Genomic DNA, 24,133 nt, shown 5'->3' on the forward strand with positions numbered 1-24,133 from the left:
AGTTGGACACGACTGAACAACTGAGCACCATACTTTCCATGGCTATACTATATATTTTTATTGGTCACAGAGCCAACAAGAACTCTAACACCAACCAATGTACATAACGAATGGTCCACTGAGGCCTGGAAATAAAAGTTCAGGGCTTAATGTCTATTTTGCTTTCCGTCTATGCTTATAGACGAGCTGGACTTATAGGTTTGTAGCAACTGATAGAAATTTCTTCCTAAGAGTATTCTTATTAAAGCTGAACAATGAATGAATACATTTGGAATATATGAATACCTGTGAGTAGCTTAAAAATAAAAGAATCAGGTTAAGAGTAGGGAAACCAGGGTGCATAAAGCAACTCACCCCATATAAACATGTATTTTTTTCAACATTTATACATATTAATTAGGAGAATCTCTTGCTGAATTTAAGAATGCATTTGCTTTCTTCATTATCTCCTTTTAAAATGATGGCAGTATGAATGTCAGGGCAGGAGGAGCCTAAGGCAAAATGATGGCATTCCTCTAGGAATGTACACCTTCTGGAGGCTGCAAAATCAAATGGAGAATGGGGGTCGAGTCTGCTTGGGGGGAGGTGACTGATGTCTAGGCTGCCTTAGGCCCTTTGAAGGAGGGAAATTACCTTTATTAAGGCTGCTATGTGCCATGTCTTGTGATGAGTAGTACATGATGTTATGTAGTCCAGTGAGGTGTAAGCAGCATCATTTCTGTTAAGTCTGAGCAAAGTGAAGCTCAAACAGTTTTAGGCAACTTATCCAATTAAGAGGCAGAATAGGAGCCTTCTAGTTCTCTCACCCAGCACCACAAGTGGTTCAGTCCCTTGAAAGGACATGGTGATGTACTCTCTATGTCTCAGAACAGACAAGAGGATGGGCATTTTAAAATATCTGGTTACATTCTCCTGTTGATTTTTCTACAACTTGGCTCCTCTGTTGACTTCTTTAGCTGGTTATTTAAGCAGGTTATTTAAGGAAATATTAAGCAGGTTTATTGAGCAAATACCAGGGAAACATGCTTAGCTGGGCATGAGAAACTCTGAACTCCATTTTTCATTGCTGATCACTCTTTCTTTGAAAAGCCCTTCATCTGCATTCCTTTGACAGAGGCTGTGGTAGTTAGAATTCATCTTTGGGTTAGCTGAGTAAGGTGTTACACAAAAATGGCCAGCTGTAATCCTACCAAGTAGTCTGCATTTAATGACTACTTCCCAAGACCCTGAGGGCAGGAAGTCATCCTTGGAGCTGACTGAGGTGTGGCCTCCCAGAGGAGAGGTCCAGAGGCTGACTGAAAAGCAGGATCAGGCAGGATGTCTCATGAAAGGCGATTCTTTTGATGGGAGAAAATTGGGCATGACTGGTGTTCAGAAAGCCAAACAGGTCATTGAACCGAGGAAGGAAACTTACTACAAAAGTAAATGATAACCAAATGCTGCTTGATTTGAATCTTAAATATTTTGCTTTTAAAATGAGATCTGATACCGGAATCCACTGATAATACTTACCATTAGGAAACCTGTATAACTACAGCTTAAATGCCTCATATGACACAGGGCAAAGGGAATAGAGAGCACTGTCTGCGGAGTACTGTCACAGGGAGAATCACCCCTGAGTCGGATCACGCCTCTAGGTTTGCAGAATATGGGGAAGAAGAACATGTTAACACCACAAGGATGCAATTAGCCTGTTTCAGAGTGTGGGGAATTCTATATAACAAATGGTTCAGTTTCTCTCTTTGAGCCTCTGCCATGAACATGCTGCTGAATGTAAGTGGTGGAAATAGGCTAAATAAGCTAAACTACTACTACTGAAAATCTCTCTTCTACATTTGATTCAGACAAGAAGACAGTTAATAAGAGTTCTGTCAAAAACTCGGCCTTTTGGTGTCGCTCCAGGACTCGCGAGGACACCCAACACCCACCTCTACCACCCAGAAAGCAAAAACAGATCTTTGGAGCTCCTCTTGAGGACGTATGTGATAATGACACCCTGCCCACCCCAATTCTGGTAGGTCTTCTTTTGGTTTCTGTAACCTTCCTGAGGAGGGGAGTTCTCAGAGATCAAGTGTTCTCTTCCCAATCTACTCCACATAAAGAAGTCTGGCTTTGTCCGATAAGTTTCACAATGTTATTTCAAAGAAAAAGATCTGATTTAGGTACTGCAGAGTCAGAAGGCAAATACAAGATGAAAAGTTACTCTCATCCATTCCACCAATTTCAACAAAGACCCATCTATACCAGCTCAGACATTTAACCTGGGCTCTTTGAAGTAAGGCAGTTAGAGAAGGCATGGCTGAGAACGATGACTCCTGGCACCTTACAAATCACCTTTAATGAGGCGAGACGGGGCAGCAGTCAGATTAGGGAGCCGCTGCCCTTACCCAAGAAGAGGAAGTCTATATAGGCATGGATGTGGAAAGCTAGTGTCTTAAGGGCGCCCATTCTTCTGCAAGGTTGTTTAGAGTAGTTATCTCTTAAACAGCTGGGGCAAGGAATCTTGGAGATCAGCCAGAGGCTGGGACTGGGTGGGAGCTGGGCGTAATCAACCCAATGTCCATTTTTTTCTTTGGGTGAGAGAGCTCTTGGTTTTGCATAGAATGGTGGGGAGGACCTGGAGGGGAGTTTAACTCCAGGCTATTTTGAGCCCTGTAACTTTCCTCAGACTCTGTGTGTAAGAAGCTCTGAGAGTCCACCTCATCCTCACACTGTCTCCTGGTCTCCTCCCTTGAAGTCCACACTAGTCTCAAGTCTCCGTCAGCTGAGTCTGCTCGCCCTATGACTCAAACTGTCTCACACGGATTTGATATGTAACTCAAGTGTTTAAGCATAAAGTAGGCATCCTCTGGCAAAGATGAATCCTTTGATCCTGCCAGAATGTGTCAAAAGAGAGTCACAGAGTTTGGACTGTGCTATATCAAGCTAGTGTATTGACGTGTAAGCATGAACTCTTGTTCACTGTCCACTCTCTCTCCAAGCACTACACTAGATGCAGGGAATTGTATGCTATATATGGAGAAATTTATCATAGCAGTTATGTGCTAGCTACTACCCCAGACCTTGCGCTTTCACAGAAAATTTAGGCGGTAGCCATGACTATCACCACCCCCACTTCATAAATGAAAAACAAAAGAGCCTCACCCAAGAATGTGCTATGCCCAAAGTCACACAGTGGATGAGGAGCATAACAGATTCCACAATCCTTGAAACACCTGGCTCCAATATCTGTTATCTCTCTAACTTTGCAGACAGCAGAGGACCTGAAAATACAGGAAAAGGAACTAGAAAGGCTGATGAGAAAGGAATGAGATCAGAGGAGGAGGAGCCTGATTAAGCCTGAGGTTGAAGGGAGGGAATACAGGAAACAGGAATGAATGGGGTGGACAGTCCCTGGAAGGGGAATAAACAAATGGCGCATGAATATGGCAAAAAGATTTCCACACTCAGGGAAGAGCATCTATAATAGCGAATAATGAGAAAGCAGCCGTGAAGGAGGAGAGGGTGACTCCTCAAAGGCCTCAAAGCAGAGACAGTTAATACGGTAAATTCACTGAAACAGAAAATCTGACTACACAAGTGTTTAAAATGTTTCAGTGTATGACTCAAATCGATTGTTGGGTAGGAAATATATTTACAGACACTGAAGTAAAAATTTCAAATTGACTTCGGTGCTGTTCTAGAACTCTACCCTCATATACCACAGCTCTGTCAAAACAGGAGCAAGCTTGTGCTCTGGGCTTCTAGATAGGAAATGTCCCACAGTTTTCTTCTCTTTCCTTCCCTATAGGAGATGCTTTCCTTTATCAATCAAAAAGGGCCGTTCACAGAAGGCATCTTCAGAAAATCAGCCAGTATAAAATCCTGCATAGCCCTAAAGGAGAAACTAAACGCTGGACACAACGTGAACTTGGATGATGAATCCGTTCTCGTAGTATCGTCTGTCTTAAAGGTAAGGAAAGTTTGAGCATCGTCCACACACAGAGTCAGTCTAAAGCTGTATGACTGGTCCTTCACTATGAATGCCCAAGAAGCATAATAGGCATAAGAGAGGAAGGATCTGAAACGTGGAAAACACTTCACAAAGTCAAAATTGAAGGAAGGTACCTCAAATGTTATGAGCCCCATACATTAGATATTTTCCTTTTTCATTGGACATCTCGGTCCTGAACACTCCATGAAGAAGAAGAATAAATTTCAAAATACCTACTTACCACGTTGAACGTTTACCAAAACAAGCTTCCTGCTTTGGATGACTTCCTCATCACCTTCCTAATGAAGGCAACATTTCCAAAATAAAATTCATATTAAGCTTTTGGAAACAGTTAACGGAAGTAGCTTCCCAGGTGGCTCAGAGTGTGAAGAATCTGCCTGCAATGCAAGAAACCTGGGTTCGATCCCTGGGTTGGAAGGATCCCCTGGAACAGGGACTGGCATACGACTCCAGTCGTATGGACAGGAGGAGTCTGGCAGGTTATAGTTTATGAGGGTGCCCAGAACTCGACACGGCTGTGGCAAGTTAGCATGGATGCAAGACAGATGTTTACTCACTATGGTAAACTCGTGAGTGTGTGTGTGTGTGTGCGTGTGTGTTATTCACCTAGTCGCATCCGACTCTCTGTGATCCCATTGACTGTAGCCCAGCAGACTCCTCTGTCCATGCAACCCTCCAGGCAAGAATCCTAGAGTGGGTTGCCATGCTCGACTCCAGGGGATCTTCCTGCCAGGGATCGAACCTGCCTCTCTTGCATCTCCTGCATTGGCAGGCAGGTTCTTTACCACCAGCCCCACCTGGGAAGCCCATTTGTCTTACAATGAATCAAAAAATGCTTAGTGAGGCCCCCAAAAATCTCTGATCACTACATCATCCTTACCTTCCCCTGTCTCTCAATGCCTTTTACTTTAAAATTAGTGTAGGGATGACTCCACCATTTGTTCCTCCTTTTTCCTCTTTTATTCTCCCTTCCCATCTTTAACAACCTTTGTTAATATCAGTAAGTTTAACCCATCACCCAAGGTTATATTTACATGGTAACCAGTTTTACTACATGCCTCATCTAAAAATCTTATTTTTAGAGTGAGTCCAACAGTCAAAATTAGTTTGGAATTTGGAAAAGTTCCATACATTTATACAAAAATAGACTGAGTTTGAAATGATACAGCCTAAATCACAAGCATGTAGTAAATTTCTACCAGGGCGATAACAGAACAGAAACAAAAAAATTAATCAATCCATCTTGGAACTTGTTAGCAGCTATGAACAAAAATATATTGATGTAGTAATAACTATAGACAGGTTTTTAAAATTATCTTAGAAACTAAAGAACATGTGGTGTTTCCTTGTCCCCTGTTAATGTTCGATTGTATGATAATAGCAACAGTGCAGATATGACTTAGAGGTGAGCCCTAGTACACTTGCACCATCATAATACACACTAGGTATGCAAATAGCAAGTAGAGTGCTACCCTCTATAAGGTGCACACTTGGAACTGATTTGATTTGTGAGTAAGTGTTACTAGGCTCTTGCCTGGTTTCCATGCTATAAGCGTACAGGTCTTAGACAATCCCAGAGTTTTCTCTTCCTAAAGTTGATTGATCTTGGTGGGGAATCAAACTTTGCACCTCTGGCCTTGAGAATACCATACGTCCAAGCAACCACAGAGGTGGTCTAAATCAGAAGTGAATACATCGTCAGAACCACATTGAGTTTTCCATTAAACTGTCTATAAACAGAGGGCCAATTGCAAATAGCCACAGGCATATTCCGTATGAGTCATGTCCTGGCTTAACCACAAAGGGCCTGCTGCACACCCCCAGACTCCCAGAAGCCAAAGCCAGATGAGATGGTTGAATGGCATCACCAACTCGATGGACATGAATCTGAACAAGACCCAGGTGTTGGTGATGGACAGGAAAGCCTGGTGTGCAGTCCATGGGGTCACAAAGAGTAGGACAGGACTGAATGGCTGAAGTGAAATGGAGTGCTTCCTCCCTCCCAATACACTGCGGACACTCCGTAGGAAGCATAGAGAAAACCTAATGACCATGATTGGGTACTGTATACCAATCACAAGAAAAAGTATGAGAGGACTGAGACTCTGTACGTTATCTTCATAGTCTATCCTCAGTACTCAAAGGAGTGCCGGACACAAACAGCAGCTCAGTAAGTACTGAAACAAGTGAACGCTGACAGGATTATAATCATGACAGTTGCCATAGAAACACTGCCTGAAGCAGATACTCTTCAGAGAAGTCAGGCTGTATATTAAGACCAGTGGAAGCAAGTTGTGCCTTTGAAACTGGCAAGGCAATGCAATCATTTCCCCTCAGGCTTGCACAACAGTTTACAACTTCATCCATTTTAATAGGCCCCATTCTATCATATTAAGACTTGGCTCATCAGGATAAACTTTCTAGGCCTCCACTTTGGAAGCTTACATTTGCATATTCTATCCCACAGGTGTGAAGTTGCCATGTATGTAAATTTTCAGCTTCCTCTTTGGGGAGGATATATTCCATTCAAAGAGTTGCAAGGGTAACGTGTAGTTTACCCATTGGGGCTATTGGTTTATTTCTAACACCTGCTGCTTAAAAGTCTGTAGAACTGAACTTTTATATGGTTTTTTTTTTTTTAAGAAAAAGATCGAAGCATATTTCGATACTAGCTTTTTCCCAAAGAGCACACATACCTCCGGTTTCTCTTAATATGTGTATAAGAGCATGTAGGGGTGTAGTTTTGTTTTATTTCAGAACTTCTCTTTCTTGAATTCAGAGCAAGCACTGTGTCTGAAGTAAACAAACAAAATGGGTATGTGCATTTCTTTTCAGGAAACGAATAGGATTTCGGGTGAGTTATCACCTGACCTTCCAGTCTGTACTAATGTGTTAACATGCACACAAAGAGTAAGCTCCAGGTGATAGAAGGAGCTGTAGCCTCATTCTCACCACAGCCTAGACTCTACTTTTAGGCTTCCAATTTTCGCTGGGGAAAATCCAACCAGTACTCGGAGTGTGCAAGGCTGTGGAGAATCACAGCCAAGCTCTGTGTGAATCAGTCTGCGTGGCTGTGAAGGAATTGCGGACTGAATTGAATTTTTCAACTAAATATTTTCTTTGCAATTTCTCCATTGAACTTATCATAAGAATAATATATATTTTTTGATCTACATAAGGATTTTCTTCAAAATATCCAAGGAAGCATCTTTTCAGCCCATCTCTACGATAAATGGCTTGATGTTATTGATCAAGGGAATGAGGAGGAGAAAATAACTGCGACCCAGAGGTAATGATGCAATAATTACTCAACTCTGAGAAAATGCAACCAACATACTCTTAGGAAAATATCAGCTTATAGTTTACAGCTGTGTCCTCTGAAATAATGAGCAGTATCAAGTGCTTTCACTTGAGGATACCCCTGGAAGCCAGTTTGAAGAGAGATGCATGCCTTATTGGCGACACTGTGTTTTTCTCCTAATCTTATTAACATGGAATGCTTGACCATTTAACACCTTCTGAATACATGAAACTGTTGGAGATGAAATCCACTGGCCTAAAAACAGATGATAAAGAACCAATCCGCCAGGGGTATGATCTTAAATACAAACACATAACTAACCAGAGTAGGGCTTATCTGGTTCAGGAATTAAAATCAGTGAAACATTTTTGTGTGCATCCATGCCTGGCACTGTGAGAATGGACTGGGTACATGGTAGAAAAAGAAGTACTGTGTTCTCTGTATTTCCACTTACTAAGCAAAATGACTCGCTTTATTCATAAGTGCTTTTTCTGTCATTAGGCTTGTAGACCAGCTACCTAGAGCCAATGTAGTGTTGTTGCGATACCTTTTTGGAGTGTTACACAACATTGAGCAACATTCCTCATGCAATCAGATGACACCTTATAATTTATCCGTGTGTCTCGCCCCAAGCATCCTTTGTCTGCTTAATTCTGGAAGCTCAGCATTTGAAAAAGTCACCAAAAAGGTAACAAGATCTCTCATTTTATGCCTTGTGGGGCAGAGTCCCCATTTTGAACCTAAGTCTGTGGTATTAATGCTAGTGAACCCGTGTTTTAAAGTGCACATTTTAATTACACCGCCTTGGAGTGGCAGAGTCCTACTCTGGTTGGGCATGGGAAGGTGTCTTTTAACTGGGAACAGCTGAGTCACTTCTCCCTTGCCATCCAAGGGATTAAACAACAGAGAGGTAAGAGTAGGACGATATGATAGAAAAGAACCTGGCTTTGGAACCGGAGAGCCAAGGTTCAACTCTCAGCCTCATCACTGAGGGTGTACAAGCCTCCAAACTGTGAGTTCATCATTACACAACGATGACAGACCCAATACATCTGGTCCCTGTCGGCACATCTTAGGCAGCCTGGGCCATACGAGCACCCGAGGCTCCACACACGCTGGCCGCACTCTGCCAGTTGTGGCTCATTCAGGATAATACTTGGCTTCTATTGTGTCTCCACTAGAGGATGAGGAAGCTAGTAAAATATTTCAGAACATCCTAACAGAGCCATAACATGCCTAATAAGATCACAGCTCTTCTCCAAGCTCCCCTAGACAGCAAGTGGGAGGCAAGGCAAGGTAGATAGACAGACAGACAGACATGTTTTCTCTCCAGATGCTTTCTTCCTTCACAACCCCCCTCCCACCCCCCACCCCACACAGAAACCTCTGCTACCTAACTTTCAGATATTTCTTCACTGAAGTGAATTTCACAATTTGTGTTGTATTTGATACTTTATAAGTTTTAATAAGATGCTATATATAAATTCTATATCATTAAAACTGGAAAGATTTTAACAAAACTAAATAAAACGTAGTAAGAGAATATACATTTTTGTCTCAAACATCCTATGTGGGCTACTTACAAACCATCCTAGTTTTAAGCATGTAAGCATCATTACAAAATTTTTGCTATTAAACCAGCCCACATATTATAACTTTAGCCCACTGACTAAAAGAATTTTAAAATTTGTGCCCAAAGTACTCTTGAAAGTATCAGTTATTTCTTAGAAAAAACTGATATATATATATTATATATATATACACACATACATATATATATATTTAATCAAGTCTGAATTTTTCTCAGACCTCTTTTGCATTTTGTGTTACAGCCCAGATTCACATATGAAACGTGATTTACTATTACGCCATATGTACAGTAATACACCATTTTTTTTGCCCCATTGTGTTACAGATTTCTTTGATACAATTCCTCATTGAAAACTGTCTCAAGATATTTGGCGAAGATATCACTTCTCTCTTTGGAGAGAACTCAGTGAGTTGTGAGAACAGTGATATCACTGATAACAGTGAGATTTCAGGTAGGTGAATAATGTAACTGGCTTTGATGCAAAAGACAGCAAGGCTGCCAGGGCTCCATGGGAGATCCTAGAGCCCAAATCACATTGTAAGGGTAGTAATTTCCATCAGCTCCAAGACATGGGAAGTTTCCCACTTGTGAGATCAAAGAAAGGATAAGGCTGTTCTGATTTTAAGAAGCAACTAGTACAGCTTTAGGAGACATCACGGTTCAGTTGAGTTCAGTTGCTCAGTCGTGTCCGACTCTTTGTGACCCCAAGGACTACAGTGACCCCGAGTCCTTGGGGTCGAGGACTGCAGCGTGCCAGGCCTCCCTGTGCATCACCAACTCCCGGAGCTTACTCAAACTCATGTCCATCGAATCGGTGATGCCATCCAACCATCTCATCCTCTCTCGTCCCCTTCTCCTCCTGCCTTCAATCTTTCCCAGCATCAGAGTCTTTTCCAAAGAGTCAGTTCTTCACATCAGGTGGCCAAAACAGTGGCGTTTCAGCTCTAGCTACCGTGAGATTGTTGTGTTTGGGGTGGCCTTTCTGTATTCTGGCAGCTTGTGGTTCCTCTTTATTGTGGAGGTTCCTCACTGTGGCTGGGGTTTTGCAGGCGGCTTCTCAAGGTTTCCTGGTTAGGGAAGCTTGCGTCCATGTTCTGGTGGGTGGGGCTGGATTTCTCTCTGGAGTGGAATGAAGTGTCCAGTAATGAGTTTTGAGATGACTGTGGGTTTGGTGTGACTTAGGGCAGCCTGTATATTGATGCTCGGGGCTATGTTCCTGCATTGCTAGAGAATTTGTGTGGTATGTCTTGCTCTGGAACTTGTTGGCTCTTGGGTGGTGCTTGGTTTCAGTGTAGGTACGGAGGCTTTTGGATGAGCTCTTATCCATTAATGTTCCCTGGAGTCAGGAGTTCTCTGGTGTTCTCAGGATTTGGACTTAAGCCTCCTGCGTCTGGTTTTTAGTGTTATTCTTACAGTAGCCTTGAGACTTCTCTATCTGTACAGCACCGATGATAGAACATCTAGGTTAATGATGAAAATCTTCTCCACAGTGAGGGACACCCGGAGAGGTTCACAGAGTGAGACGGAGAAGAGAAGAGGGAGGAGGGAGATAGAGTTGACCAGGAGAAGAAGAGGGGGAATCAAGAGGGGAGAGCAAGCTAGCCAGTAGTCAGATTCCTATGTGCTCTCCACAGTCTGGACCCCTCAGAGAGGTTCATGGAGTTACACAGAGAAGAGAAGAAGGAGGAAGGAGACAGAGGTGACCGGGAGGAGAAAAGAGGGATTCAAAAGGAGAGAGACAGATCCAGCCAGTAATCAGCTCCCTAAGTGTTCTCCACAGCCCGGAACACACAAAGAGATTCACAGAGTTGGGTAGGGAAGAGAAGGGTGAGGTGGAGATAGAGGTGACCTGGTGGAGAAAAAGGAGAGTGAAAAGGGGGAGAGAGCCATCAAGCCAGTAATCACTCTCCCAGCTAAAAATGGGTAGAGAAGATTGGGTTCGTAAAGGTACAAAATTGATAACAAATACCAAAAAGCACAGATTAAAAGTCTAGAGTTAACGTGACACTCCCCAAAATACAATATTAAAAAAAAAGTCACAAAAAATGATAAAAAATATATATATGTACTTTGATTACAAATAGGGTCCTCTTTCTGGAAGATAATAGTAGGTTATAAAAATGAAAATTAAAGGAGTAATAGAGGACTTAAAAATTAAGAAAAAATTTTTTTAATGAAAATGGTAAAAATATATCTAGGAATTTTTCTGGAGCTGTTGTGGGCAGTGTGGGGTTAGTTCAGTTTCAGATAGTTCCTAGATCCGGCTTATACTTCTCAAGATCTATAGGCCCCTTCCAATGTAGTCAGTGCTAACTACAAGGTTTGAATCTGTTGCATCTGTCATTTCCAGAGCGGATCCCTGTTTATTTTAGCTTCTTCTGTTTGCTGGTCTCTTCAGTGTCTAATTTCCGCCCTGACATAGGGGATCGAAGGTGGTCACTCATTTAGGCTAACTGATTCAGTCGTGCTGTGGGCAGGTTGGAACACTGCAAACAAATATCACTGGCGTATGCTCACAAGGTCCCGGCCGCACTGGGTTTGGCCCGCTCACGGTGTGTGTGCTTTCCCAGTCTACACTGCTCAGGCTCCAGGTTGCTCTGCCTGGAACTGTCTGAGGTGGGCCCTGGATTGCGTGCACTTCCCAGGTCTAAGCCACTCAGGTTCAGGTTGCTTCTCAGGTACTCCACAAAGGCTCAGACTCGGTTGGACCTGCCTCTTGTGCCCTTCCTCGGTCCGAGCAGCTCAGGCGACCAGGTGCTTGGCGAGCACAGTCACCCTCAGGTGTGGTGTGTCTTATCACCTCCTCCAACCCAGCCACTCGGTTTCCTGGGTGGCAGCAGGTGTGCCCGTCTCAGGTATGCCATGTGTCTCTTCTGGGGAGCTGACCCCTGGCTGCGACCCTCCCTGAGAATGTCAACCACCCAGAATCCCAAGAAGCCTTGGTAGGCAAATGGGAGCCTACTTGCAGTTTTGTAGAGGATGCCCCTCTGGGGCTGAGATTGCCCCTTTCTGGCTCTGGCTGCCCCCGCATGCCTCCCTGTCTCCAGCTAGTGCACAGCCAGCTAGCTCTCTGGTGCTCAGTCCTTTGTTCTGTGAGTGGGCCAGGAAGTGCCTTAGGTTAGGGCTTTTCCCAGGATAGTTCTCTCTCTCTCTTTTTACTTTCTGTCTGGCTATCCCACAGTTGGGGTCAGATTGCCCTCAGGGCATTCAGGCCAGGTGCCTACAATGCAGCCCTTACCTCCCTGTTCAGCCCCCTGCTTGCTGGTGGCAAATGTGAGTGTCTGGAGTACTTTTCTGCTGGAAGTTGCTGTTAGGCATGTAACTGGTGGGTTTTATTTTTTTATTTAGCATTCCTCCCTGTTATGTTGCCCTCTGAGATTCCAAAACTCCCCAGTGATCTGCCAGTGAGAGTGTTTCCTGGTGTTTGGAAACTTCTCCTCTTTTAAGACTCCCTTCCCGGATCAGATCTCTGTCCCTACGTCTTTTGTCTCTCTTTTTATCTTTTATATTTTTTCTTACCTCCTTTCGAAGACAGTGGGCTGCCTTTCTGGGTGCCCGATATCTTCTGCCAGCATTCAGAAGTTGTTTTGTGGAATTTGCCCCGGCTCAAATGTTCATTCCATAAAGTTGTGGGGAGAAAGAGATCTTTCCATCCTATTCCCTCCGCCGTCTTACGACCGCCCCTGAGACTTGAACTCTGGATTCTACCTCCACGGCAAGCTAACTTTCCATTCTGCTTCAGACCCAGGTTGCAAATGGAACTGGACTGAATGTTTACATGTCTGCATATTTGTTTTAAAATATTTCCTCTCGCAATGATCCCTGCTACCACTCCAATATTGTCCCAAGGACATTTCTTTATCTGAATAAAATGTCCTACTAATTTAGGAAGTATTCGAGCCATAATATAATTTCTACTGAAATTATTTGTCTTCTTATAGTTGTTATTCTACACCCACAACATTTCAAAATTTCACTTCTTAATGTTCAAACCCTAATTTGAGCATGAGGAAACACTAACCTAAATCTTGCCAGGACTGTTTAAGAAAGATGAGGTTATAAAGTTAACCTGTTTAACAGTCCCTGAAAACCCACTCCAGTATTATTATCCGGGACATCCACGGACAGGAGCCTGACAGGCTATAGTCCATGGGGTCGCAAGAGTTGGACACGACTGAAAAACTGAGCACCATACTTTTCATGGCAATACTATATATATTTATTGGTCACAGAGCCAACAAGAACTCTAACACCAACCAATGTACATGACGAATGGTCCATCTAGACCAGAAAATAAAAGTTCAGGGCTTAATGTCTATTTTGCTTTCCGTCTATGCTTCTAAATGAGCTGGACGTATAGCTTTGTAGCAACTGATAGAGCTTTCTTCCGAAGAGTATTCTTATTAAAGCTGAACAATGAATGAATACATTTGGAATATATGAATACCTGTGGGTAGCTTAGAAATAAAAGAATCAGGTTAAGAGTAGGGAAACCAGGGTGCATAAAGCAACTCAACCCATATAAACATGTATTTTTGCTTAACATTTGTACATGTTAATTGGGAGAATCTCTTCCTGAATTTACGAATGCATTTGCTTTCTTCATTATCTCCTTTTAAAATGATGGCAGTATGAATCGCAGGGCAGGAGGAGCCTAAGGCAAAATGATGGCATTCCTCTAGGAATGTACACCTTCTGGAGGCTGCAAAATCAAATGGAGAATGGGGGTCGAGTCTGCTTGGGGGGAGGTGACTGATGTCTAGGCTGCCTTAGGCCATTTGAAGGAGGGAAATTACCTTTATTAAGGCTGCTATGTGCCATGTCTTGTGATGAGTAGTACATGATGTTATGTAGTCCAGTGAGGTGTAAGTAGCATCATTTCTGTTAAGTCTGAGCAAAGTGAAGCTCAAACAGTTTTAGGCAACTTATCCAATTAAGAGGCAGAATAGGAGCCTTCTAGTTCTCTCACCCAGCACCACAAGTGGTTCAGTCCCTTGAAAGGACATGGTGATGTACTCACTATGTCTCAGAACAGACAAGAGGATGGGCATTTTAAAATATTTGGTTACATTCTCCTGTTGATTTTTCTACAACTTGGCTCCTCTGTTGACTTCTTTAGCTGGTTATTTAAGCAGGTTATTTAAGGAAATATTAAGCAGGTTTATTGAGCAAATACCAGGGAAACATGCTTAGCTGGGCATGAGAAACTCTGAACTCCATTTCTCATTGCTGATCACTCTTTCTTTGAAAAGCCCTTCATCTGCATTCCTTTGACAGGGGCTGTTGGTAGTTAACATTCATCTTTGGGTTAGCTGAGTAAGGTGTTACACAAAAATGGCCAGCTGTAATCCTACCAAGTAGTCTGCATTTAATGACTACTTCCCAAGACCCTGAGGGCAGGAAGTCATCCTTGGAGCTGACTGAGGTGTGTGGCCTCCCAGAGGAGAGGTCCAGAGGCTGACTGAAAAGCAGGATCAGGCAGGATGTCTCATGAAAGGCGATTCTTTTGATGGGAGAAAATTGGGCATGACTGGTGTTCAGAAAGCCAAACAGGTCATTGAACCGAGGAAGGAAACTTACTACAAAAGTAAATGATAACCAAATGCTGCTTGATTTGAATCTTAAATATTTTGGCTTTTAAAAGGAGATCTGATACCGGAATCCACTGATAATACTTACCATTAGGAAACCTGTATAACTACAGCTTAAGTGCCTCATGACACAGGGCAAAGGGAATAGATAGCACTGTCTGGGGAATACTGTCACAGGGAGAATCACCCCCTGAGTCGGATCACGCCTCTAGGTTTGCAGAATATGGGGAAGAAGAACATGTTAACACCACAAGGATGCAATTAGCCTGTTTCAGAGTGTGGGGAATTCTATATAACAAATGGTTCAGTTTCTCTCTTTGAGCCTCTGCCATGAACATGCTGCTGAATGTAAGTGGTGGAAATAGGCTAAATAAGCTAAACTACTACTACTGAAAATCTCTCTTCTACATTTGATTCAGACAAGAAGACAGTTAGTAAGAGTTCTGTCAAAAACTGGGCCTTTTGGTGTCGCTCCAGGACTCGCGAGGACACCCAACACCCACCACTACCACCCAGAAAGCAAAAACAGATCTTTGGAGCTCCTCTTGAGGACATATGTGATAATGACACCCTGCCCACCCCAATTCTGGTAGGTCTTCTTTTGGTTTCTGTAACCTTCCTGAGGAGGGGAGTTCTCAGAGATCAAGTGTTCTCTTCCCAATCTACTCCACATGAAGAAGTCTGGCTTTGTCCGATAAGTTTCACAATGTTATTTCAAAGAAAAAGATCTGATTTAGGTACTGCAGAGTCAGAAGGCAAATACAAGATGAAAAGTTACTCTCATCCATTCCACTGATTTCAACAAAGACCCATCTATACCAGCTCAGACCAGTTAACATGGACTCTGTGAGGTAAGGCAGTCAGAGAAGGAGAGGTTGAGAAAAAGAATGAGACCTGGCACTTTACAGATCACCTTTAATGAGGCGAGATGGGGCAGCAGTCAGATTAGGGAGCTGCTGCCCTTACCCAAGAAGAGGAAGTCTATATAGGCATGGATGTGGAAAGCTACTGTCTTAAGGGAGCCCGTTCTTCTGCAAGGTTGTTCAGAGTAGTTATCTCTTAAACAGCTGGGGCAAGGAATTTTGGAGATCGGCCAGAGGCTGGGACCGGGTGGGAGCCGGGCGTAATCAACCCAATGTCAATTTTTTTCTTTGGGTGAGAGAGCTCTTGGTTTTGCATAGAATGGTGGGGAGGACCTGGAGGGGAGTTTAACTCCAGGCTATTTTGAGCCCTGTAACTTTCCTCAGACTCTGTGTGTAAGAAGCTCTGAGAGTCCACCTCATCCTCACATTGTCTCCTGGTCTCCTCCCTTGAAGTCCACACTAGTCTCAAGTCTCCTTCAGCTGAATCTGCTCGCCCTATGACTCAAAATGTCTCACACGGATTTGATATGTAACTCAAGTGTTTAAGCATAAAGTAGGCATCCTCTGGCCAAGATGAATCCTTTGATCCTGCCAGAATGTGTCAAAAGAGAGTCACAGAGTTTGGACTGTGCTATATCAAGCTAGTGTATTGACGTGTAAGCATGAACTCTTGTTCACTGTCCACTCTCTCTCCAAGCACTACACTAGATGCAGGGAATTGTATGCTATATATGGAGAAATTTATCATAGCAGTTATGTGCTAGCTACTACCCCAGACCTTGCGCTTTCACAGAAAATTTAGGCGGTAGCCATGACTATCACCACCCCCACTTCATAAATGAAAAACAAAAGAGCCTCACCCAAGAATGTGCTATGCCCAAAGTCACACAGTGGATGAGGAGCATAACAGATTCCACAATCCTTGAAACACCTGGCTCCAATATCTGTTATCTCTCTAACTTTGCAGACAGCAGAGGACCTGAAAATACAGGAAAAGGAACTAGAAAGGCTGATGAGAAAGGAATGAGATCAGAGGAGGAGGAGCCTGGTTAAGCCTGAGTTTGAGGGGAGGGAATACAGGAAACAGGAATGAATGGGGTAGACAGTCCCTGGAAGGGGAATAAACAAATGGCGCATGAATATGGCAAAAAGATTTCCACACTCAGGGAAGAGCATCTATAATAGGGAATAATGAGAAAGCAGCCGTGAAGGAGGAGAGGGTGACTCCTCAAAGGCCTCAAAGCAGAGACAGTTAATACAGTAAATTCACTGAAACAGAAAATCTGACTACACAAGTGTTTAAAATGTTTCAGTGTATGACTCAAATCGAATGTTGGGTACAAAATATATTTACAGACACTGAAGAATATATGTCAAATTGACTTCGGTGCTGTTCTAGAACTCTACCCTCATATACCACAGCTCTGTCAAAACAGGAGCAAGCTTGTGCTCTGGGCTTCTAGATAGGAAATGTCCCACAGTTTTCTTCTCTTTCCTTCCCTATAGGAGATGCTTTCCTTTATCAATCAAAAAGGGCCGTTCACAGAAGGCATCTTCAGAAAATCAGCCAGTATAAAATCATGCAGAGCCCTAAAGGAGAAACTAAACGCTGGACACAACGTGAACTTGGATGATGAATCCGTTCTCGTAGTATCGTCTGTCTTAAAGGTAAGGAAAGTTTGAGCATCGTCCACACCCAGAGTCAGTCTAAAGCTGTATGACTGGTCCTTCACTATGAATGCCCAAGAAGCATAATAGGCATAAGAGAGGAAGGATCTGAAACGTGGAAAACACTTCACAAAGTCAAAATTGAAGGAAGGTACCTCAAATGTTATGAGCCCCATACATTAGATATTTTCCTTTTTCATTGCACATCTTCGCTCCTGAACACTCCATGAAGAATAATAATAAATTTCAAAATACCCACTTACACATTGAGCGTTTACCAAAACAAGCTTCCTGCTTTGGATGACTGCCTCATCACCTTCCTAATGAAGGCAACATTTCCAAAATAAAATTCATATTAAGCTTTTGGAAACAGTTAACAGAAGTAGCTTCCCAGGTGGCTCAGACAGTAAAGAATCTGCCTGCAATGCAAGAAACCTGGGTTCGATCCCTGGGTTGGAAGGATCCCCTGGAACAGGGACTGGCATACGACTCCAGTCGTAAGGACGGAGGAGTCTGGCAGGTTATAGTTTATGAGGGGGCCCAGAACTGGACACGGCTGTGGCAAGTTAGCATGGATGCAAGACAGATGTTTACTCACTATGGTAAACTCGTGTGTGTCTTTGTGTGTGTGCGTGTGTGTTATTCACCTAGTCGCATCCGACTCTCTGTGATCCCATTGACTGTAGCCCAGCAGACTCCTCTGTCCATGCAACCCTCCAGGCAAGAATCCTAGAGTGGGTTGCCATGCTCGACTCCAGGGGATCTTCCTGCCAGGGATCGAACCTGCCTCTCTTGCATCTCCTGCATTGGCAGGCAGGTTCTTTACCACTAGCCCCACCTGGGAAGCCCATTTGTCTTACAATGAATCAAAAAATGCTTAGTGAGGCCCCCAAAATCTCTGATCACTTCATCATCCTTCCTTCCCCTGTCTCTCAATACCTTTTACTTTAAAATTAGTGTAGGGATGACTCCACCATTTGTTCCTCCTTTTTCCTCCTTTTTTCTCCCTTCCCATCTTTAACAACCTTTGTTAATATCTGTACGTTTAACCCATCACCCAAAGTTACAGTTACACGGTAACCAGTCTTACTACATGCCTCATCTTATAAAGCTTATTTTCAGAGTGAGTCCAACAGTCAAAATCAGTTGGGAATTTGGAAAAATTCCATAGATTTATACAAAAAATAGACTGAGTTTGAAATGATACACCTAAATTACAAGCGTGTAGTTAAATTTCTACCAGGGCAATAATAGAACAGAAAAAAAAAAAAATCAATACATCTTGGAACTTTAGCAGCTATGAACAAAAATATATTGATGTAGTAATAACTATAGACAGGTTATTAAAATTATCTTAGAAACTAAATAACATGTGGTATTTCCTTGTCCCCTGTTAATGTTCAATTGTATGATAATAGCAACAGTGCAGATATGACTTAGAGGTGAGCCCTAGTACACTTGCACCATCATAATACACACTAGGTATGCAAATAGCAAGTAGAGTGCTACCCTCTATAAGGTGCACACTTGGAACTGATTTGATTTGTGAGTAAGTGTTACTAGGCTCTTGCCTGTTTCCATGCTATAAGCGTACAGGTCTTAGACAATCCCAGAGTTTTCTCTTCCTAAAGTTGATTGATCTTGGTGGGGAATCAAACTTTGCACCTCTGGCCTTGAGAATACCATATGTCCAAGCAACCACAGAGGTGGTCTAAATCAGAAGTGAATACATCGTCAGAACCACATTGAGTTTTCCATTAAACTGTCTATAAACAGAGGGCCAATTGCAAATAGCCACAGCATATTCCGTATGAGTCATGTCCTGGCTTAACCACAAAGGGCCTGCTGCACACCCCCAGACTCCCAGAAGCCAAAGCCAGATGAGATGGTTGAATGGCATCACCAACTCGATGGACATGAATCTGAACAAGACCCAGGTGTTGGTGATGGACAGGAAAGCCTGGTGTGCAGTCCATGGGGTCGCAAAGAGTAGGACAGGACTGAACGGCTGAACTGAAATGGAGTGCTTCCTCCCTCCCAATACACTGTGGACACTCCGTAGGAAGCATATTGAAAACCTAATGACCATGATTGGGTACTGTATACCAATCACAAGAAAAAGTATGAGAGGACTGAGACTCTGTACCTTATCTTCATGCTGTATCCTCAGTACTCAAAGGAGTGCCGGACACAAACAGCAGCTCAGTAAGTACTGAAACAAGTGAACGCTGACAGGGTTATAATCATGACAGTTGCCATAGAAACACTGCCTGAAGCAGATACTCTTCAGAGAAGTCAGGCTGTATATTAAGACCAGTGGAAGCAAGTTGTGCCTTTGAAACTGGCAAGGCAATGCAATCATTTCCCCTCAGGCTTGCACAACAGTTTACAACTTCATCCATTTTAATAGGCCCCATTCTATCATATTAAGACTTGCTCATCAGGATAAACTTTCTAGGCCTCCACTTTGGAAGCTTACATTTGCATATTCTATCCCACAGGTGTGAAGTTGCCATGTATGTAAATTTTCAGTTTCCTCTTTGGGGAGATATATTCCATTCAAAGAGTTGTAAGGGTAACATGTAGTTTACCCATTGGGGCTATTGGTTTATTTCTAACACCTGCTGCTTAAAAGTCTGTAGAACTGAACTTTTATATGGTTTTTTTTTTTTTAAGAAAATGATCGAAGCGATTTCGATACTAGCTTTTTCCCAAAGAGCACACATACCTCCGGTTTCTCTTAATATGTGTATAAGAGCATGTAGGGGTGTAGTTTTGTTTTATTTCAGAACTTCTCTTTCTTGAATTCAGAGCAAGCACTGTGTCTGAAGTAAACAAACAAAATGGGTATGTGCATTTCTTTTCAGGAAACGAATAGGATTTCGGGTGAGTTATCACCTGACCTTGCCAGTCTGTACTAATGTGTTAACATGCACACAAAGAGTAAGCTCCAGGCGATAGAAGGAGCTGTAGCCTCATTCTCACCACAGCCTAGACTCTACTTTTAGGCTTCCAATTTTAGCTGGGGAAAATCCAACCAGTACTCGGAGTGTGCAAGGCTGTGGAGAATCACAGCCAAGCTCTGTGTGAATCAGTCTGCGTGGCTGTGAAGGAATTGCGGACTGAATTGAATTTTTCAACTAAATATTTTCTTTGCAATTTCTCCATTGAACTTATCATAAGAATAATATATATTTTTTGATCTACATAAGGATTTTCTTCGAAATATCCAAGGAAGCATCTTTTCAGCCCGTCTCTACGATAAATGGCTTGCTGTTATTGATCAAGGGAATGAGGAGGAGAAAATAACTGCGACCCAGAGGTAATGCTGCAATAATTACTCAACTCTGAGAAAATGCAACCAACATACTCTTAGGAAAATATCAGCTTATAGTTTACAGCTGTGTCCTCTGAAATAATGAGCAGTATCAAGTGCTTTCACTTGAGGATACCCCTGGAAGCCAGTTTGAAGAGAGATGCATGCCTTATTGGCGACACTGTGTTTTTCTCCTAATCTTATTAACATGGAATGCTTGACCATTTTACACCTTCTGAATACATGAAACTGTTGGAGATGAAATCCACTGGCCTAAAAACAGATGATAAAGAACCAATCCGCCAGGGGTATGATCTTAAATACAAACACATAACTAACCAGAGTAGGGCTTATCTGGTTCAGGAATTAAAATCAGTGAAACATTTTTGTGTGCATCCATGCCTGGCACTGTGAGAATGGACTGTGTACATGGTAGGGAAAAGGAGTACTGTGTTCTCTGTATTTCCACTTACTAAGCAAAATGACTCGCTTTATTCATAAGTGCTTTTTCTGTCATTAGGCTTGTAGACCAGCTACCTAGAGCCAATGTAGTGTTGTTGCGATACCTTTTTGGAGTGTTACACAACATTGAGCAACATTCCTCATGCAATCAGATGACACCTTATAATTTATCCGTGTGTCTCGCCCCAAGCATCCTTTGTCTGCTTAATTCTGGAAGCTCAGCATTTGAAAATGTCACCAAAAAGGTAACAAGATCTCTCATTTTATGCCTTGTGGGGCAGAGTCCCCATTTTGAACCTGAAGTCTGTGGTATTAACGCTAGTGAACCCGTGTTTTAAAGTGCACATTTTAATTACACCGCCTTGGAGTGGCAGAGTCCTACTCTGGTTGGGCATGGGAAGGTGTCTTTTAACTGAGAACAGCTGAGTCACTTCTCCCTTGCCATCCAAGGGATTAAACAACAGAGAGGTAAGAGTAGGACGATATGATAGAAAAGAACCTGGCTTTGGAACCGGAGAGCCAAGGTTCAACTCTCAGCCTCATCACTGAGGGTGTACAAGCCTCCAAACTGTGAGTTCATCATTACACAACGATGACAGACCCAATACATCTGGTCCCTGTCCGCACATCTTAGGCAGCCTGGGCCATACGAGCACCCGAGGCTCCACACACGCTGGCCGCACTCTGCCAGTTGTGGCTCATTCAGGAAAATACTTGGCTTCTATTGTGTCTCCGCTAGAGGATGAGGAAGCTAGTAAAATATTTCAGAACATCCTAACAGAGCCATAACATGCCTAATAAGATCACAGCTCTTCTCCAAGCTCCCCTAGACAGCAAGTGGGAGGCAAGGCAACGTAGACAGACAGACAGACATGTTTTCTCTCCAGATGCTTTCTTCCTTCACAACCCTCCTCCCGCCCCCCACCTCACACAGAAACCTCTGCTACTTAACTTTCAGATATTTCTTCATTGAAGTGAATTTCACAATTTGTGTTGTATTTGATATTTATAAGTTTTAATAAGATGCTATATATAAATTCTATATCATTAAAACTAGAAAGATTTTAATAAAACTGAATAAAACTTAGTAAGAGAATATACATCTTTGTCCCAAACATCCTATGTGGGCTACTTACAAACCATCCTAGTTTTAAGCATGTAAGCATCATTACAAAATTTTAGCTATTAAACCAGCCCACATATTATAACTTTAGTCACTGACTAAAAGAATTTTGAAATTTGTGCCCAAGGTACTCTTGAAAGTATCAGTTATTTCTTAGAAAAATCTGATATATATATATATATATATAATATATATATATATACACCACATACATATATATATTTAATCAAGTCTGAATTTTTCTCAGACCTCTTTTGCATTTTGTGTTAGAGCCCAGATTCATGTATGAAACGTGATTTACTATTATGCCATATGTACAGTAATACACCATTTTTTTGCCCCATTGTGTTACAGATTTCTTTGATACAATTCCTCATTGAAAACTGTCTCAAGATATTTGGAGAAGATATCACTTCTCTCTTTGGAGAGAACTCAGTGAGTTGTGAGAACAGTGATATCACTGATAACAGTGAGATTTCAGGTAGGTGAATAATGTAACTGGCTTTGATGCAAAAGACAGCAAGGCTGCCAGGGCTCCATGGGAGATCCTAGAGCCCAAATCACATTGTAAGGGTAGTAATTTCCATCAGCTCCAAGACATGGGAAGTTTCCCACTTGTGAGATCAAAGAAACGATAAGGCTGTTCTGATTTCAAGAAGTATGTAGTAGAGCTTTAGGAGACATCACGGTTCAGTTGAGTTCAGTTTCTCAGCCGTGTCCGACTCTTTGTGACCCCAAGAAGTACAGTGACCCCAAGTCTTTGGCGTCAAGAACTACAGCGTGCCAGGCCTCCCTGTGCATCACCAACTCCCAGAGCTTACTCAAGCTCATGTCCATCGAATCGGTGATGCCATCCAACCATCTCATCCTCTCTTGTCCCATTCTCCTCCTGCCTTCAATCCTTCCCAGCATCAGGGTCTTTTCCAAAGAGTCAGTTCTTCACATCAGGTGGCCAAAACAGTGGAGTTTCAGCTTCAGCATCAGTCCTTCCAGTGAATATTCAGGACTGATTTCCTTTAGGATGCATTGGTTGGTTCTCCTTGCAGTCCAAAGGACTCTCAAGAGTCTTCTCTAATACCACAGTTCACAATGTACATCTCAGTATTTTATTGCATTTGGTAATATTTAAAATAAAACTTTAAATGCAACTCATGTATAAAAGATGTGCTCTGGCTGAACCTAGGGTGAGGGGCTCAGAGCACTGCCTGGTTTATTCCCCTCTCCTTCCTTTTTCTGGTCAGTGGTCCCTGAGGCACTGCAGGTTTCTAGTGCCTTTGAAGTAGTTTGAAAAGAACCAGCATCATTGAGGAAAAAAAGGAATAATATCAGAATAACTTTCCAGACTATAAACTCTTGTACCACTATTTACCAGTTGTGTTAACTTTGGCCAATTATTCTAGCTCAGTTTCAGTTTCTTCATCTCTAAGATGTGAATAATAAATATCTAAATCTTAGGATTGCTGTAAAGATTAAATATATAATTGATATAAAATAAATCCTTAAAGAAGCAATTAATAGGGCTAGTAGAAGTTTTCATGAGATTAGAGTTAGTACTACTTGAGCCTAGCTAATCACAGCTTACTGGTAGCAGTCCATTTTTACAAGGCAGCATTTAGATTCAGAACCTGAGGACATGAATCATTGGTCCCTTTATATTTTTAGTATATCTTGGTTTTATGACACTTATCTCATTGCTTTGAGGAAATCTTTAGGACAATCCATTTAATTAGGCATTTAAATGTGTCTAATATCTGAGAACATGCTCAAACTAAGACAACTATTTGCTTTCATTTCATCAGGGACAACAGAACAATCTCTTGAATCCAAGCCAGTGAGGGTGACAATGATTTACGAGAAGGTACAACTGCAATATGATGCTATGACCTCATCAAGGATGGGTCCACCCACTGACCTGTCTACAGTATTCTAAATCCCTGAAGATTACAGTCCCCATAATCACACTTTACCCTTCCTTTTTCTTTATCCTATAATATCTCACTTAAAGAACACTTAGTTATAAAACATCTGCACGATTTTGTTGAGTTTGAATTAAATGCTCAGATATATCTAGAAATAAATGAATTTCCTGGCACAAGAATGAACATGAGGCACTTATTCCAAGAAAACCACTTTGGATCATTCAGTGAAAAAGAAGACCTTTCAAGGTCCCATCTTATACCATTTCAGTTTTTCTTGACCCTGTATATCCATATTTGAGAAAATA

At 42.3% G+C, this 24,133-nt stretch overlaps 2 protein-coding genes across 2 annotated transcripts; both read left to right on the forward strand.

Annotated features, from left to right (window-relative positions):
* Positions 1,361–9,366, forward strand: LOC108636260 (rho GTPase-activating protein 20-like). Its single transcript, XM_018049906.1, has 6 exons — positions 1,361–1,421; positions 1,845–2,014; positions 3,791–3,952; positions 7,174–7,283; positions 7,797–7,983; positions 9,211–9,366. Exons 1-6 carry the CDS (start codon positions 1,361–1,363, stop codon positions 9,343–9,345), a joined length of 825 nt encoding a protein of 274 aa, XP_017905395.1. The 3' UTR covers positions 9,346–9,366.
* Positions 14,413–23,921, forward strand: LOC102172044 (rho GTPase-activating protein 20-like). The gene is made up of 7 exons (XM_018049907.1): positions 14,413–14,473; positions 14,897–15,066; positions 16,847–17,008; positions 20,221–20,330; positions 20,845–21,031; positions 22,264–22,390; positions 23,709–23,921. The coding sequence occupies exons 1-7, from the start codon at positions 14,413–14,415 to the stop codon at positions 23,837–23,839; spliced, it is 948 nt and encodes a 315-aa protein (XP_017905396.1). The 3' UTR covers positions 23,840–23,921.

This window comes from Capra hircus, chromosome 6 (genome assembly GCF_001704415.2).
Source record: "Capra hircus breed San Clemente chromosome 6, ASM170441v1, whole genome shotgun sequence".
Classification (NCBI taxonomy): domain Eukaryota; kingdom Metazoa; phylum Chordata; class Mammalia; order Artiodactyla; family Bovidae; genus Capra; species Capra hircus.

Excerpts from the sequence above, each read along its gene's own strand:
- LOC102172044 (XM_018049907.1), top strand. The coding sequence starts at position 14,413 with ATGACTGGTGTTCAGAAAGCCAAACAGGTCATTGAACCGAGGAAGGAA. Across the intron at positions 15,067-16,846 it reads CCCTGCCCACCCCAATTCTG|GAGATGCTTTCCTTTATCAA; the intron begins GTAGGTCTTCTT and ends CCTTCCCTATAG. Across the intron at positions 20,331-20,844 it reads AAAATAACTGCGACCCAGAG|GCTTGTAGACCAGCTACCTA; the intron begins GTAATGCTGCAA and ends TTCTGTCATTAG.
- LOC108636260 (XM_018049906.1), top strand. The coding sequence starts at position 1,361 with ATGACTGGTGTTCAGAAAGCCAAACAGGTCATTGAACCGAGGAAGGAA. Across the intron at positions 3,953-7,173 it reads TAGTATCGTCTGTCTTAAAG|GATTTTCTTCAAAATATCCA; the intron begins GTAAGGAAAGTT and ends GATCTACATAAG. Across the intron at positions 7,984-9,210 it reads TTGAAAAAGTCACCAAAAAG|ATTTCTTTGATACAATTCCT; the intron begins GTAACAAGATCT and ends ATTGTGTTACAG.